This window comes from Octodon degus, unplaced genomic scaffold (genome assembly GCF_000260255.1).
Source record: "Octodon degus isolate 3935 unplaced genomic scaffold, OctDeg1.0 scaffold00111, whole genome shotgun sequence".
Classification (NCBI taxonomy): Eukaryota; Metazoa; Chordata; class Mammalia; order Rodentia; family Octodontidae; genus Octodon; species Octodon degus.
In genome coordinates this window covers 10,067,138-10,080,891 of record NW_004524687.1, presented here as the reverse complement: position 1 = coordinate 10,080,891, position 13,754 = coordinate 10,067,138, and the positions used below count along the sequence as shown (strand labels likewise).

Sequence of the window (13,754 nt, the reverse complement as noted above, 5' to 3'; positions counted from 1 at the left end):
ATTGAGCCCTTTAGATGACAGCTAGAAACAGCTTTTACCAAAGCATTAGTATTTGTTTGAAAATTTGCAATTTACATACTAGTGACACATAGTACTTTCAATTTTAGGAACACGTATACATGTATGCTATAGTTTATTTCTGATAGCTTCTGTATGACTACCAGCTTGCTCTTCTAATGAGTCTCTTCAACTGCTTTGAAATATCTGTCCCCTCTACTATATCATGTATCCTTTACATCCTTTCTTAATTCATATTTTGGGTTCCTCATTCTAAATATACCATGTTGTTGAAATTTTGGTATCTGAAATTTTTACAATTGTGGATCTAGATCCACCCAGTTGTTGGCAATTGACTCTATTTCACTCTTCTCTATGGCTGAATACTATTTAGGTATGTATAAGCACCACATTTTTTTTAAATGCTGGAGATCTGATCCAGAGTTTTACCACTGATCTACATTCTCAGCCTTACATTGGGGAGGGGTTACCAAGAATAAAACTCATGACCTGGTGCTTGTCAGGATGGTGCTCTGCCACTGAGCCATATCTCTCACCTCTGTATTGTGTTTTAAAAGTTTTAGCCATCACTTAGTTGGCAGGTTAAGCATGAATATATGATCATGCTCCCACAACTTCCCAGAGTCCTAGAATTCCAAGCATGTACCATCATGGTGACACTATCCCATATTTCCCTAATAACTCTTCTGTACATGGGCATCCAGGCCTTAACTTTTGTCAGTTGCATGGCTATGTGCAAGTGGAATGCATGCATCACTGTTGATATCTACTTTGAATTTGGGGAAAATATACTCAGGAAAGGCATACGTGACTAAAATGGAATTTGTATTTCCACTTTTTTTTTTTTTTTTTTTGTCGCCAGCTCAGCTTGCCTTGGGAATGGGGCTGGTGCTGCATGTGATTCCAGGAATGGAATCTTGCTCCCTGTGCTTGCCTAAGCTTGCCTAAGCAGACACTTTAGACCACTGAACTAACTCACTGACCCTATTTTCACTTTTGGGGGGGCAGTCCAAAAACATTTCAATAGATATTACACTTCAAGAACATTCCTGCCAAGAATGCTAAAAGATGACTGCTAATATTTTGGAACACGAATGCACTGACTGTAGGAAGAGTGCCTGAAAACACAATAAAGCAACACTGGAATTCATTTAGAGATTAAATACTTCCACAGGGTATGCAAATTTTCAAAGAAATGTATATACCACATTTAAATACATAGGGCATTTTACCAAACTTGGTTGATATGAAAGGGGTCTTCAGAAAATAATACATATGTATGAACAGTCTGAATTTGGTTCATACTCTAGACATAAGTTGTTTTATATACTCCTATAACCAATTCCTGAAAGCAATGTCATTTAATACTTTTATAAACTTGAGCATGAAAAATAATTTATTTTCATATGTTAAAGAACATCACCTACGGCATGATGTCAGTATTGCCTGAATTTTAGATATTGGAATATTTCAAATATTGAATTATTAGATTATAGATTCTCAACACATACTACACATTTGGAGAAATTTCCTGAGATTAAAGATAGTGAAAAACTCACCCTCATTTATAGATTTCTTGGTTTTAATACTTCTGACTCTTAAGGACTATTAGTAAGAATAAGTTACCTTAGATTTTCCCTGCAATTTTTGTATGAATCTTCAGTTTGGTGCTCATCCCAGTTCCTTCCTAAAGTACACAAATAGAAATGTTAGAGTTTGTGTCTAGATGACTTCCCAAAGCCTTACGTAGTCATATGAGGAGCTTTTTGGAGGTGGCTGGATTGTGCACGTGTGATATTGAGATTAAGACTGTGATAAAGGCATTGATCCATAAGAGTGCCCCGTCCTGGATGTGAGTGCAACTTGTCTTTGTCCTAAGGACAGGAACCTGGGTAGATTAGAAGGGACATACAGAAAGCCACTGTTGCCAACTGCTTTCTGTGGTGCCACTAGGCCAGACCACCCTGCCATGGGGCCTGCTACCTGTGGACTGAAGTCTCTACAGGTTGTGAGCAGATGTAAAGCTTTAACTTTGGCTGCTGGGCATTTTGTCTCAGCAATGAGAAAAGTAACTAAGACAAGATATATGATGACTTGCTACATTACATATCAGTCTACAGATTCCAGTTAAATTCCAAGTACGCTGTGACCATCTCTGGAAGAGTCATCACGTGTTTCCATATTCCAATTTAATAAACTACACTGAGGTGCAGTAACCAATACTCACTACATGCACAAATGGAAAAGGATATCTTCCTTACCTACAGCAGCCACATTCCTAAAGTTTTCGCACATCACATCTCTGTAGAGCTTCTTTTGGGAAGGATCAAGCATGTCCCACTCTTCCACAGTGAAGTTCACAGCCACATCCTCGAAGGACACTGCATCCTAAATCATTAGACACATATGTCCAGGAAAAAGAATGAGATTTAAACTGGAAATGTTTGAACTTTACCTGTAAAATCCTGACATAAGGCTGATTATCGCAAGTGTTTCCTTCACTTCTTGGTCATCAAGCACTTATTCTCTAACCATATAAGCATGTCAGAAAGGAAATCCAATGATAGATTGAAATTCATGGCTAAAGCAACAGTGAATAGGAATACTGGGTATCCTATTTATTAAGACTAAGGAATTACTTTCTTTTCTGATTTTATTTAGAAAATTTAGAAACTTGACCTATTTCATAGATTAAAAAATTTACTGAACACTGAACTAAAATTCATGGAATGCTAATAAAAATATTGATTTTGGGGGGTTACAAACAATGAAATTGATTAACAAAAATCCATTAAGTGACCTCAAAGATTCCTCAAAATATTTTTTGAAAATGAAGTAAGTAATCAGTTAATTGTCTACATGAAGACAATCAAGCAACTGCCTTAAAAATGGGAAAATAAGTAGAGGTAACTAAAAGATAACAGAAAAAGATAGAGTTTTTTTTAAAAAGTATTATCAACAAAGATGTAGACAATAAAGAAAAGAATTTAAAAGGTTATGTAAGCCTGCAAAGTAGCTGAAAGTAACCCAGTGTCATAGATTCTACTACATTTAGCAAGAAATCACGTTCAAAGGCATAGCAACAACCACGTACTTGGATATTTCACTAGCACGTAGTATGAATGACATAAGTTATACCTGGGTTGCAATGGAGCTGAATATCTCAGAACACAGAGGCTATTTCCATGTAAGATAAATAATTTCTGACATGAAAATCAGGAAAAACTTAGGACATAGGCCTACAGGATATTGTAGACAACAACACTAAGTGAAATTATGTTAAATTTCCAGTTAAAATAAATAAGAAGACACCAAAACTGTATAAAATTATCACAACTAAACCAAATAGAAATGAGTAAGAAGAAGCATACTTTTTTAATTTATGAATTGTTCACAGAAAAAGTTAAAAGATCATGTGAGTGGATAAGAAAACAAAACTTACGTTCTCTGTGGCAAAAAAAAACTCATTTCACACAGAAGAAAAGGGATAGACATATTTAAAAATTGAAAAATGTATTTGGCAAGGAAAATGAGCACAAGATATTTGTTATGAACTACTGTAAACACAATTAACAACAGTACAATTTACTCTGAAATTAACAGTCGTCAAGTTGAAGTGCTCTCAGTACAAAGGAAAAAAAGACATTAATCTGCCTATTAACTTGTAACGACGTATTAGAAAAGTGCTTCAAAGTATCAGGAATTAAGCTATAAATGGATTGAATTTCTATTTCTAAGATAAAACTGTCTTGAGAAACATAGAGCATTATGTTCTATATTGTTAAAATTAAATGATCAACAATAATTACCAGAATTAGTAAGTTAGCCTAGCATGGTATATATCACAAGAAAAAAAGCCAAAATACCTGTTAATTAAAAGTCAAGCTTATCCCACTAAATTAGAGATTTTAAACATCAAGCCAAATGTTCCACAGAGGGATACAGAAACAACTTCACATACATTTAAAGCCTACATATGAAAAATTCTCAGGTCTAGATGTAGGCAACAAAAACATGGAAAAATTGCATTTAAACTAGATGGATAAATATGAATATATTAAATCACTTTAAAGATTCAATTTAATTTATTATGACTTGCTGAAAATGGCAACAATAACATTTTAACTATACCAAAAACATTTAACAAGAAGAAACCATGCAAGGCCAGATGCAGAGGAATAAGTGAGTGAAGCAGCTGAAATGCACCACTCTCTACAACCCTATAGGCAAGAGCCTAAGGCAAAGAAAAGAAAAATTATGATTTTTGTATATTAATAATGCTATGTTAACCTAAATTGTTAACTCATTCAAAATTTCAGTGAGGCCGGCTAAATAGCTCAGCAAATTAAAGCACCTGCAAGCAGATGCAGGAGCTAGGCGTTTAATCCTTAGGCCTGCAATGCTGACCCTACCTCTAGGGCGCACTGTGACAGCAATTGAGACTGGGTGTGGTGGCACACGCCTGTAATCCCAGCTCTTGGGAGGTTGTAAACAGGTGGATCACTACAAATCCAATCTAATAGTGAGACCCTGAACACCCTGTAGACTCTTCCCTAAAACACACACACACACACACACACACACACACACACACACACAAAATTACACTGAACTTGAACCAAATGACACTCTATTAGTGATGAGATGCTAAAACTTTAAAGAAAAGGGACTGGGGAGATAGCTCAGGAGAATAAGCACTGGCAAACGCAAGGGCCTGAGTTCAATCCCCAGTTCTGCCAAAAAAAGTAAAATAAATAAATAAATAAATAAATAAAACTTTAAAGAGAATTCACATTTTCTGTCACCCCTGGGCTTGCTGGTGAATCCATCCATACAACTAGACTGGAATTAACCCAAGTTGATTTGCTAACCTGAGTGAGTATTCTGAGGATTTTCATACACATTTAAAATAAATATAAAGAAATCATTTACTTCTAAATTAGTGTAGGCTTCTCCAGATGTAATCATGCTGTGTGTTCTTTTTCCAAGAAAGTTACAATCTCATGGTTAAATCATGAAAAAAATATCCCTAAGATAAATTCCATTTTATACACTCATCTCACTGCAAAAGAAACAAGGGGAAAAAGAAACAAGGGGAAAGTAGCTCAGGGAAGAAGCCTATGTCACCACTTTACAAGAGAACCCACATTCAGATAGCTGCACAATTTCCAGAACTTACCCATGACTTTCACTATACACATGAAATCAAGGGAATCAAGGCCATCAAGGGAATCAGTTGGCAATCAAGGGAAACATGAGAAGCCAGAAGACTTAAAACTGGAACTTATCTACTCCCATACTCCCAGGGGACATTGCTTTCTTGTTCACTGGCTGAATAATGAACACAAACCAACACTCTCCAATAGTCATTGGAAGGTTGACATTGTCTGAACTCAAATATGTTGGTTTTTTGACCACCAGGCAATTTTCAATCAGAAAAATTTAGGCCCAAATTTTAATACAGATACCACCAGTAATACAGTTTGGACAAAGTCAGAGCATTCTCATACTTCAATGCATCATGTACAGATTTCAGGCCAAAGCATGTGTTACTTCATCATGAATCATCACCTGAACTAAAGGGTAGCACAGCAAGGCACTCCAATAAAAAAAATGAAGATACTGCCTCAAAGTGTTTATGATAAGAAGAGACAGACATTTCCGCTGTTCAGATTGTTATGACATTATTAGAATTCTCTATTCCAGAATATGAGGAAAAGATCATTTAAGAAACATACTATTCACAGAATTACATTTAGACATATGGACATGTCTCTACAGGAGAAAATAATTCAAAGCTGTGTTCAATTCCTTTCTTTACATATATTTAATAGACAAAAATTGTGACTTTCTGAATGTGAAAACTTGATGGTGCTTAATTTAAATAAGTACTCTGATCTTGGTAAACAGAATTGATTAGAAATCCCCTGATTGGGTGTACTGATCTACCATTCTAGGAGGCTAAGGGAAATCATTCGCAGTGTCCACCCCAGCATCCGTAACAGTGGGAAGTAGTTTCAACATAAAAAATAAATTAGAAGCATAGAAAAGAACTGGCTACAGTTCAGAGGGAGCATCCTGTGTTCTACCCTGAGTACTCTTCTGGTGACACATAATACTATTTAACAAAACTTTTAACCCACAACAATGACAGAAACAGATTTTAATTTTCAATCTTCCCAAAAAATCAAGGAAGTGTACTGATCAGTAGTAATAGAAGACATAAATGTATGTCTTTTCTTTAGACCTGCAATAATTTGCCCATACTCAAGCCAAGTTAGCATACAACCCTGCTTTTAATGTCACACTAAAAACATTCAGGCCAGAAGGGAAAAGTTTCTCGGTTTCAGGAGCTGGCCTTGCCACTTTCCATCATCCTCTCACCTCCTACATTGTATCTAGTTCACTCTGGTCCTTCCAGTAAAGAGAACCTTTTTAAGCTTAACTGTTGGAAGGCTGACAGAGCTGCATTTGGGGATTTACTTGTATTGCAGGATTGCTTTAATACAAAGCCTATCTCATTCTGCATTTCATTCTTTAAAACATCATTTACAAACTGATAGGTTTCACTATAGTTCACCTACACTTGCCCAAGTTTTGGGAATAATGGCCTCTGAACACCTGAGACCTGGGAATAACCACAAACTGACTCCCATACCCTGTCCATGCCCCACTCATTCTGTTTGAAGTCAGTGTACCCAGGTAAGACTTTTTCACAACAGCAAGCAAAAAACTCAGCCTTTGCTACTTAGCTATTTTACTTCCCTAATCTCATGCTCCCATTCTGTTAGCCCACCAGAACCAAAAATCCAGTTCAATCAACTGGTAGACTCTCCTGTAAGAGCTACCTCCTGGGGTCCTATTCTGAGCCTAATTTCTGGCTGATTGTGTTCTTTTATTGAGTATTCACCATTTTGATGGAACACAATCAGATGTGGACAACAGCAATTATGTGAGAAATTGCAAATATCTCTATTAATCACACATCACAAATACATATGAATGTCCTACTTTAGAAACTCTCAGTGTGAGTTGAAAAACTTCAGAGGCTTTTAAGGGTATTCATTAAAGAATTACTTCATCCATTTTGCTGTATTTGTAAAGTCCTCAATGATTTTCTTGGTCTTTTAAATTATAAAAGACCTCTTTACTTACTTACATTTATATATTTATTATTTATTGTATTGCTGTGGATAAGTAGCTGGAATTTAAGCATTTATGCCAAGTGAGATATCACTGTGACTCAGGCACCAACATAACGACTTTTTTTCAGATTTTCATGGCTTTCCAAACCACCATATAATGACTTTGACAACAAACAATAAGCAGTAAGTCAGCCTCTCTGAGACTCACAATATACTGGAATTCAACATTATGGGGCAGAAAAGAAAGGATCTGAAGCGAGTACTGGAGTCCACAGTGGAAGTGGAGACAGACCCCAACACAGAAAAAGAAGGTTGCAAACTGAAATTTGTCCCCAATTACTGGCTTACAGCATTAGAGAGGAGGCTTGAATCCACAGAAACACAGTGAAGGCTAGGGATGCCAGACGACTCCATGGAGAAATGCACCAGTGAAATGGAGCCGTGGATGCTGTGAGCTAGAAAAATTGGTGACTCCAATCCAAGCATCCCTGGAAGGAAGATTTATCCCACATTTCCTTTCAGTGAGGGTGTAAGCGGATCCAGGTCTCAGATCAGCCATGGGTTGGCCACCTGTCAAAGATCCTGACAAGTGAATGAGTCACAACCTTAGCAGATACTCAGGGTAAGCAAGCACAAGTTGTGGTGGGTAAGAGGCATCCATACTTCTGCAGGCTAAATGAGTCTCAAAACCCATAAAGCCAGGATCAGCCTAAAATTTTATGAATCTAAATGCACCAGAATCTATTCCTTGCCCTATTCCTACTGCAGGTTTGCTGGGATTATATACTACCAATCCTACTGCAAGCTTTCTACCAGCATCCAGCAAAGATGGGGGCTCTGTCAGTATGTTTGTCTGGCAGAGACAGTAAAGCCAGGCCCTGAAATGGACCTTATCAGAAATCTTTATGCCCCAGAAGATAACTAGATCCTGAAAAAAAAACCAGAGAAATTTCTTTATTTCCTCTTGGCTCCCCCACTCACCCTTTTTCATTCATTGTTGCTTTTTAATGAGTGTGAGCATTTAGATTTTTTCAGTTTTGTTTGTTCATGGTTTTGTCTTTCCTTCATTTCTTTTCCTCTTGTCTAATTCACCAACCTTTCATAGCTTGGGTAACCTTTCTTTGTTCTTTATGTTTTTTTAAAAAATATACCAGGAATCAAACCCAGAACCTTGTGCTTATCAGGAGGCACAGGGTCACTGACCTATATCACCAGCCCTGGGCTTGCTTTTAATCTGCCTGTCTTCTTTTATTCATATATTTATTTCTCTTGTCATTCATTTTTTTCCTTAAGGATAAAATCACTCTATTGAGATATTTACTGTTATATAACTTTCTAATTTGTTTCAGATTATATCTATGTAATTATAAATATTGTACCCATTGTTTAAGGAGGTCAATTAATAGCTAGCACAGTTTGTAATTTTCTAAACTGTAGTTGATGCTATTGTTCTTATTGGTGGTATTACTGTAGCCAAGGCAACATAGTTGTAATAATTGTTTCTCCTTGTCCAGCAATATTGATATTATCTGTGTTTCATAAATACCATAAAACAGCACCAAAGAACTGGTTGCTAGGCCAAATAAGCACCAAATTCAGATCCTTAGTAAAATGAAGATGCAAAACCTTGCGACAAATTCATAAGCCAAAATCCAGAAACAGGAGCATCACTAAGAAGTTATTTCCTAAGGAGTTCTAGATATTAGTAACAAAGCTAACTATCATAAATATTTTATAAGCATTAATGCAAAAAATTAAAAAATAAGAAAATATAAGACACACAAGTAAAATGCAGCCCCAGACGATCAGATCACGTGAGGCAAATTCAAAGAGCACTGAGGTACAAAATGTCAAAACTTACGTAGATAATTTTCTGAAATAGTAGCAGCAGAAGTAAGAAAGCAAATAAATTATTCTCTAGAAAAAAAGCAACTGAGAAATGATTTCATAGAAAACTAAAGAAATAATGACCATAACAAAGGACACTGGTCGTGAATCTACAGTAGATAAAGAAAGCACGAATAAAGGAGCTTACAAAAGTCATGGAAACCATGACTACTCAACATGGAAAAAGACTGGATTCCACAAAATAGATTCAAATGAATACACAGAAGATTAAAGAGTCTACTCCTTAGTGTAGTGCATAACACATATGCACTAGAATCAAGCAAAGTGAAGAGAGAACAGATCTAGAACACAGGTTTAGAGTTGCAATCATTACATGAAAGACTTACTAAAGCTGCAAGAGGCCATGAAGAATCAAAATCTAATCGTTGCAAGATGATACAAAGAAGGATAATATAAGTCTTATAAGAATCAATGAAAACATCAAAAGATAACAAAAAGGATCTAAGAAAACCTCTTCACAGTGAAAATAGCAGAAAATCATCAAGCATGAAAAAGAATCTGACACACAGAAAAGTGAAGCATATTGAATTCAATTTAAACATGACCAGAAAAAAACTTCATGAAGGTCTACAACAGTCAATATTCCAGAATTGCAACAAAAGAACTTACAAAAACCTCCTAGAGAAAAGAAACAAATGACTTACAAAAGAAAGCCCATCTGAATCACTATACACTTCTCATCTATAGTTTTAAGTCAAGGACAGTTTGGAGTAAAGTATTCCAACCATAAAGAAAACTCCAAGTCACATTAATGCACCCACAAAGACATCTTTCAAAATTGATGTAAACGTATTTTTCTCTTTAAGCTTGTTTTCTCTCTGGCCCTAATGAACCTATCTCTTACCCGAGTGAACCCATTTCTGGTCCTAATCAGCCTCCATGCCCAAGTTTTACAAGTGCTGTGCCAGTCAGTACCAATGCACACCTGTGCTGAATACTGGCTCTAACCAATTCACTTTTCTCCCTTACGTGCATTCTTTAGAAGTGTTCCTATAGCTTCTTGGCCTTTTGGCTAAGATCAAGTGTAGAAGTGTTCCTGTTGCCCACACTTGTCTCGTACTGGGTGTCCTGCTCAGGCACAAATGTAGGGATCTACTGGTCTCTTCAGTTTGATCTGTTCCAACCAAGGGGAAAACAGCAGCAAAAATGAGGAAAAGATAGATAAGACAAGAGCTGGGTCAAGTGTGGCCCGTTTGCCTGGTTGGTGAGATTGCTGCAGGCAGCTGAGTTACATAGAGATATGATAGGCAGTCAGACAGGGCTAGCCCTCAAAGGAGATAACACAGAAGACAAGATATCTTCCAACTGTGGGAGGGATGGATGCTTCTGTTGTGGGCCAGATCTAAAGACCAAAGATCAAACAAATGCTGACTTCCCTAAAGATTGGCATTCAAGATTGATCATCAACCTGAGGGAGCCAGAAGAATCGTTAATCCAACTACTATTGGATAGCTACATGATAAAGTCCTGTTCTATGTTCATGCCCATTTGCTATGTGATGCACCTCCTCATTTGGTCCTGAACTTAATCAATTTTACCTGAACAATGGTGCTTGTAATCTCATTAGTTGACCATAATTTTGTCCCACCTCATGCCCACCTAAGCGAGTTCCCATGTTCTCCACTACTTTAGACCTGCCTCACTGCATGGTTTTACTCTACAAAAGTCCCTGGAAGAGACAGCTTCCTGGGGACAACCCGCTCAGGGCCCCTTCTCCTGTCCCTCTCTTGGACGGGAGCTTTCTTTCCCTCAATAAATATATTCTGCTCATAACCTCCGCTTGTTCTTAAAATTCATTCGTCAGTTTTAGAGAACACAAATTTGTCCAGGTCAGGTGGGGAGACCATTTTTCCCCTTATATCACTTGGAGTTTCCCCGTATCATTTGGAGGTCACCCACACAAGATCAGTTTTTCTCCCCATATCAAGATGACCCCTGAACAACAGAAAGGGCCTTTATTTATACCTTCACAAAGTTGCAAGATACAAGGTCGCCTAGCAACTAAGAGCCAACAATGTCCAGGCAGGATGTTTTTCTCAAGACTGAGGGAGGCAATGAGGCCTACCTCACTGACTGCTTCAGGCAATGAGGGCTCCTCCTGCCCTCCCACATATAATCAATTTGAGCATCAGCAGCTCCTATCTCCCCTTTTTGTTTTGTTGTATGGATGATGGGTGCTCCATTGCAGTTTCAGATGCTGTGTTTGGAGAACTTTTAAGAAGACCTTTTCATTTTTGAAACCAGTCCAAGGATTTTGGTACCTTCATTCAGCAATGTAACCTTACTCAGTCACCATTTCTCCCCAGAGTACAATGGATCACATCAAGAGACCAATGGATCCTTACAATCTGCTTTTGCCTTCTTCTGCTGCCACAAACTATTTCTCCTCTGGGATGCCCCTCCAGAAGCCGCCCTGCCTTGGAGCCAGGTTAATATGCATTAAAACCTCTACAAACTGTTAGTTAAATAAATGTTTCCTCTTTTAACTTTGCATATCTTGTCTCAGAAATGAGAAAAGTAATGAACATACCAGGAAGATTCTATTTAAAACAGACAGGAACGCAAGCTCTTTGGAGCTCATAACAAGGTACAAATTGCCAGGGATGCTGGACTGAAAAAGTACACTTGTTCCAGTGAACGTTGCAAGTGCTAAAACTTCTTTTTTCATTTGTAGAGATTCCCAGCTAACAGATTGCTTTAAATCTCAGAGGACACTTTTGACTTGGTCATTTCAGCAATGCTGAAACTATTTGGATTTTGATAACTGCTCGAGATGAACTAAATGCCTTTTGAATAAGGGGATGGAGATGGTTCTATGGGGAGCAGAGGTAGAATGTTATGTACTATGTCCTGCAAAGCCTTATATGGCCATAAATTGGGGCTTTCCAGATGAATGTAGAATATTTGATACTGGAATTAAGGGTGTGTGATTACTAAATCAGTTGACTAAAAAGTTTGGCATAGTTCTTGGTAAAAAGAAGGGTGCTTTGTGCTAGGTGGATAATATATAACATACAGAAAGAGGGCTTGTGAGCTCTTGTTATTTCGCTGCTTGCTATTTTGGCTGTCTTCATTTGGCCATGAATTTTTTATTTTCCTCTGAGATGTCCTTCTACCATGCCTTGCCACCACATAATTGTAGACAAATGCCTCTACAAATTGTGAAATGAAATACACATTTTGCAACTTGAAATTTTAGTGTTGGGTATTTTGTCTCAGCACAAAGAAATGTACCTAAGACAAAGTAGTATTCATCCCAGGAGTGTAAGAATGGTTCAACACACCCAAATCAATAAATGTAATACAACACAATATCAGAACCAAGGACAAAACCAATGAATATATACAAGTCAATAGACATAGAAAAACATTTCATAAAGTTCACCATTTGTTTCCAATAAAAACTCTACAGAAAACTGGAATACAAGGCTTCTTTCAATCTGCTAAAAGCCATCTATCACAAATCAATAGCCAACATCATTGTAAATGGTAAAAACCTGAAAGCTTTCACTCTAAAGTCAGGAACAAGGCAAAAGTGCTCACTATGAACACTCTAAATATAATTATAAAATATTATTCAGAGAAAAATAGAGTCGAGAAAGAAATAAAACACATAAGCAAAATAGGAGCACAAGAAGGAAACACTAATACTATACGTAGGTTAGAAGCTTAATTGACTTTGCAGAATAATATCCTTGTTTTCACTGGTTTGCATGTGAAGATATTCATTGGTCCATTCTACCCAAAGAACTGAATCACCTAAAGTACAGATTTTAACTACAACCACCCAGTGTTTGATACTCACTGGAATACATTCCTCTGTGCATTACAGATCTGCAGAATGTATCTCTCTAAGGCTTCTATTGAAATAGGAGTTTGGTTAAATGGTCCAAAAATATCTTTGTTTGTAAATAACATGATAGTATATATGCAAACCTCAAAAATCAATAAAAAGAATTATAGATTTAATAGTAAATTCAGTAGCATAGCTACAAAGTCAGAATTATAAAACTGTAACATTTCTGTACACAAATAACAATCTCCCTGAGAGAGAAATTAGGAAACAACACATTTTGCAATAGCATCAAGGAAAAATAAATATACAGGAGTCAATCTAATGAAGGATGAGAAAGACCTCTGCATTGACAAAGTATAATATCCTGAAAAAGAAGATCAAAGAGGGTATCAGAAAATGGAAAGTAACCCTTGCTCCTGAATAAGCAATACCGATATAAGGGAAATGGCCATACTTCCAACAGCATCATTAAAAATTAATGTAATTGTGATCCATACCATACAGAACTAGAGAAAACAATCTTAAACTTTATTTGGAACCAGAAGAGTTCTAGAATAGCAAAAACAATCCTGAGCAAGAAATGCAAGTCAGATGACACCACAATCCCCAACTTAAAATTATACTACACTGATTTTTTTTTTCTGATAAAATAAGCACAGTACTGGCAATAAATAAATAAATAATCCAAAAACCGAGACCCAGAGGTCAATGGAACAGATGAGAAGATGGAGAAACAACTCCAAATGCACTCAGTTACCTTGACTTTGATAAGGGAGCCAAATAAATTCACTGGAAGAAAGAGCCTCAGGGCCCAGGGAGATAGCTCAGTAGAATAAGTGCTTGCATGACAGGCACAGGGTCCTGAGTTCAATCTCTGGTTAAAAAAA

The 13,754-nt window shown here is 36.9% G+C and overlaps 1 protein-coding gene across 3 annotated transcripts in view; it reads right to left on the bottom strand.

Moving 5' to 3' along the window:
* LOC101570461 (zinc finger protein 709-like) overlaps positions 1-13,754 on the bottom strand; it is a 64,883-nt gene that overhangs the window by 3,719 nt on the left and 47,410 nt on the right. For 2 of the 3 annotated variants that reach the window (XM_023699107.1, XM_023699106.1), the window contains exons 2-3: positions 2,280-2,406; positions 1,645-1,705 (exon numbers count right to left, since the gene is read on the bottom strand). The exons of the other annotated variant lie outside the window; for it this stretch is intronic. In XM_023699107.1, coding sequence (XP_023554875.1) covers positions 1,645-1,705; positions 2,280-2,406 — 188 coding nt within the window. The remainder of the gene's footprint in view (positions 1-1,644; positions 1,706-2,279; positions 2,407-13,754) is intronic. 3 annotated transcript variants of the gene reach the window in all.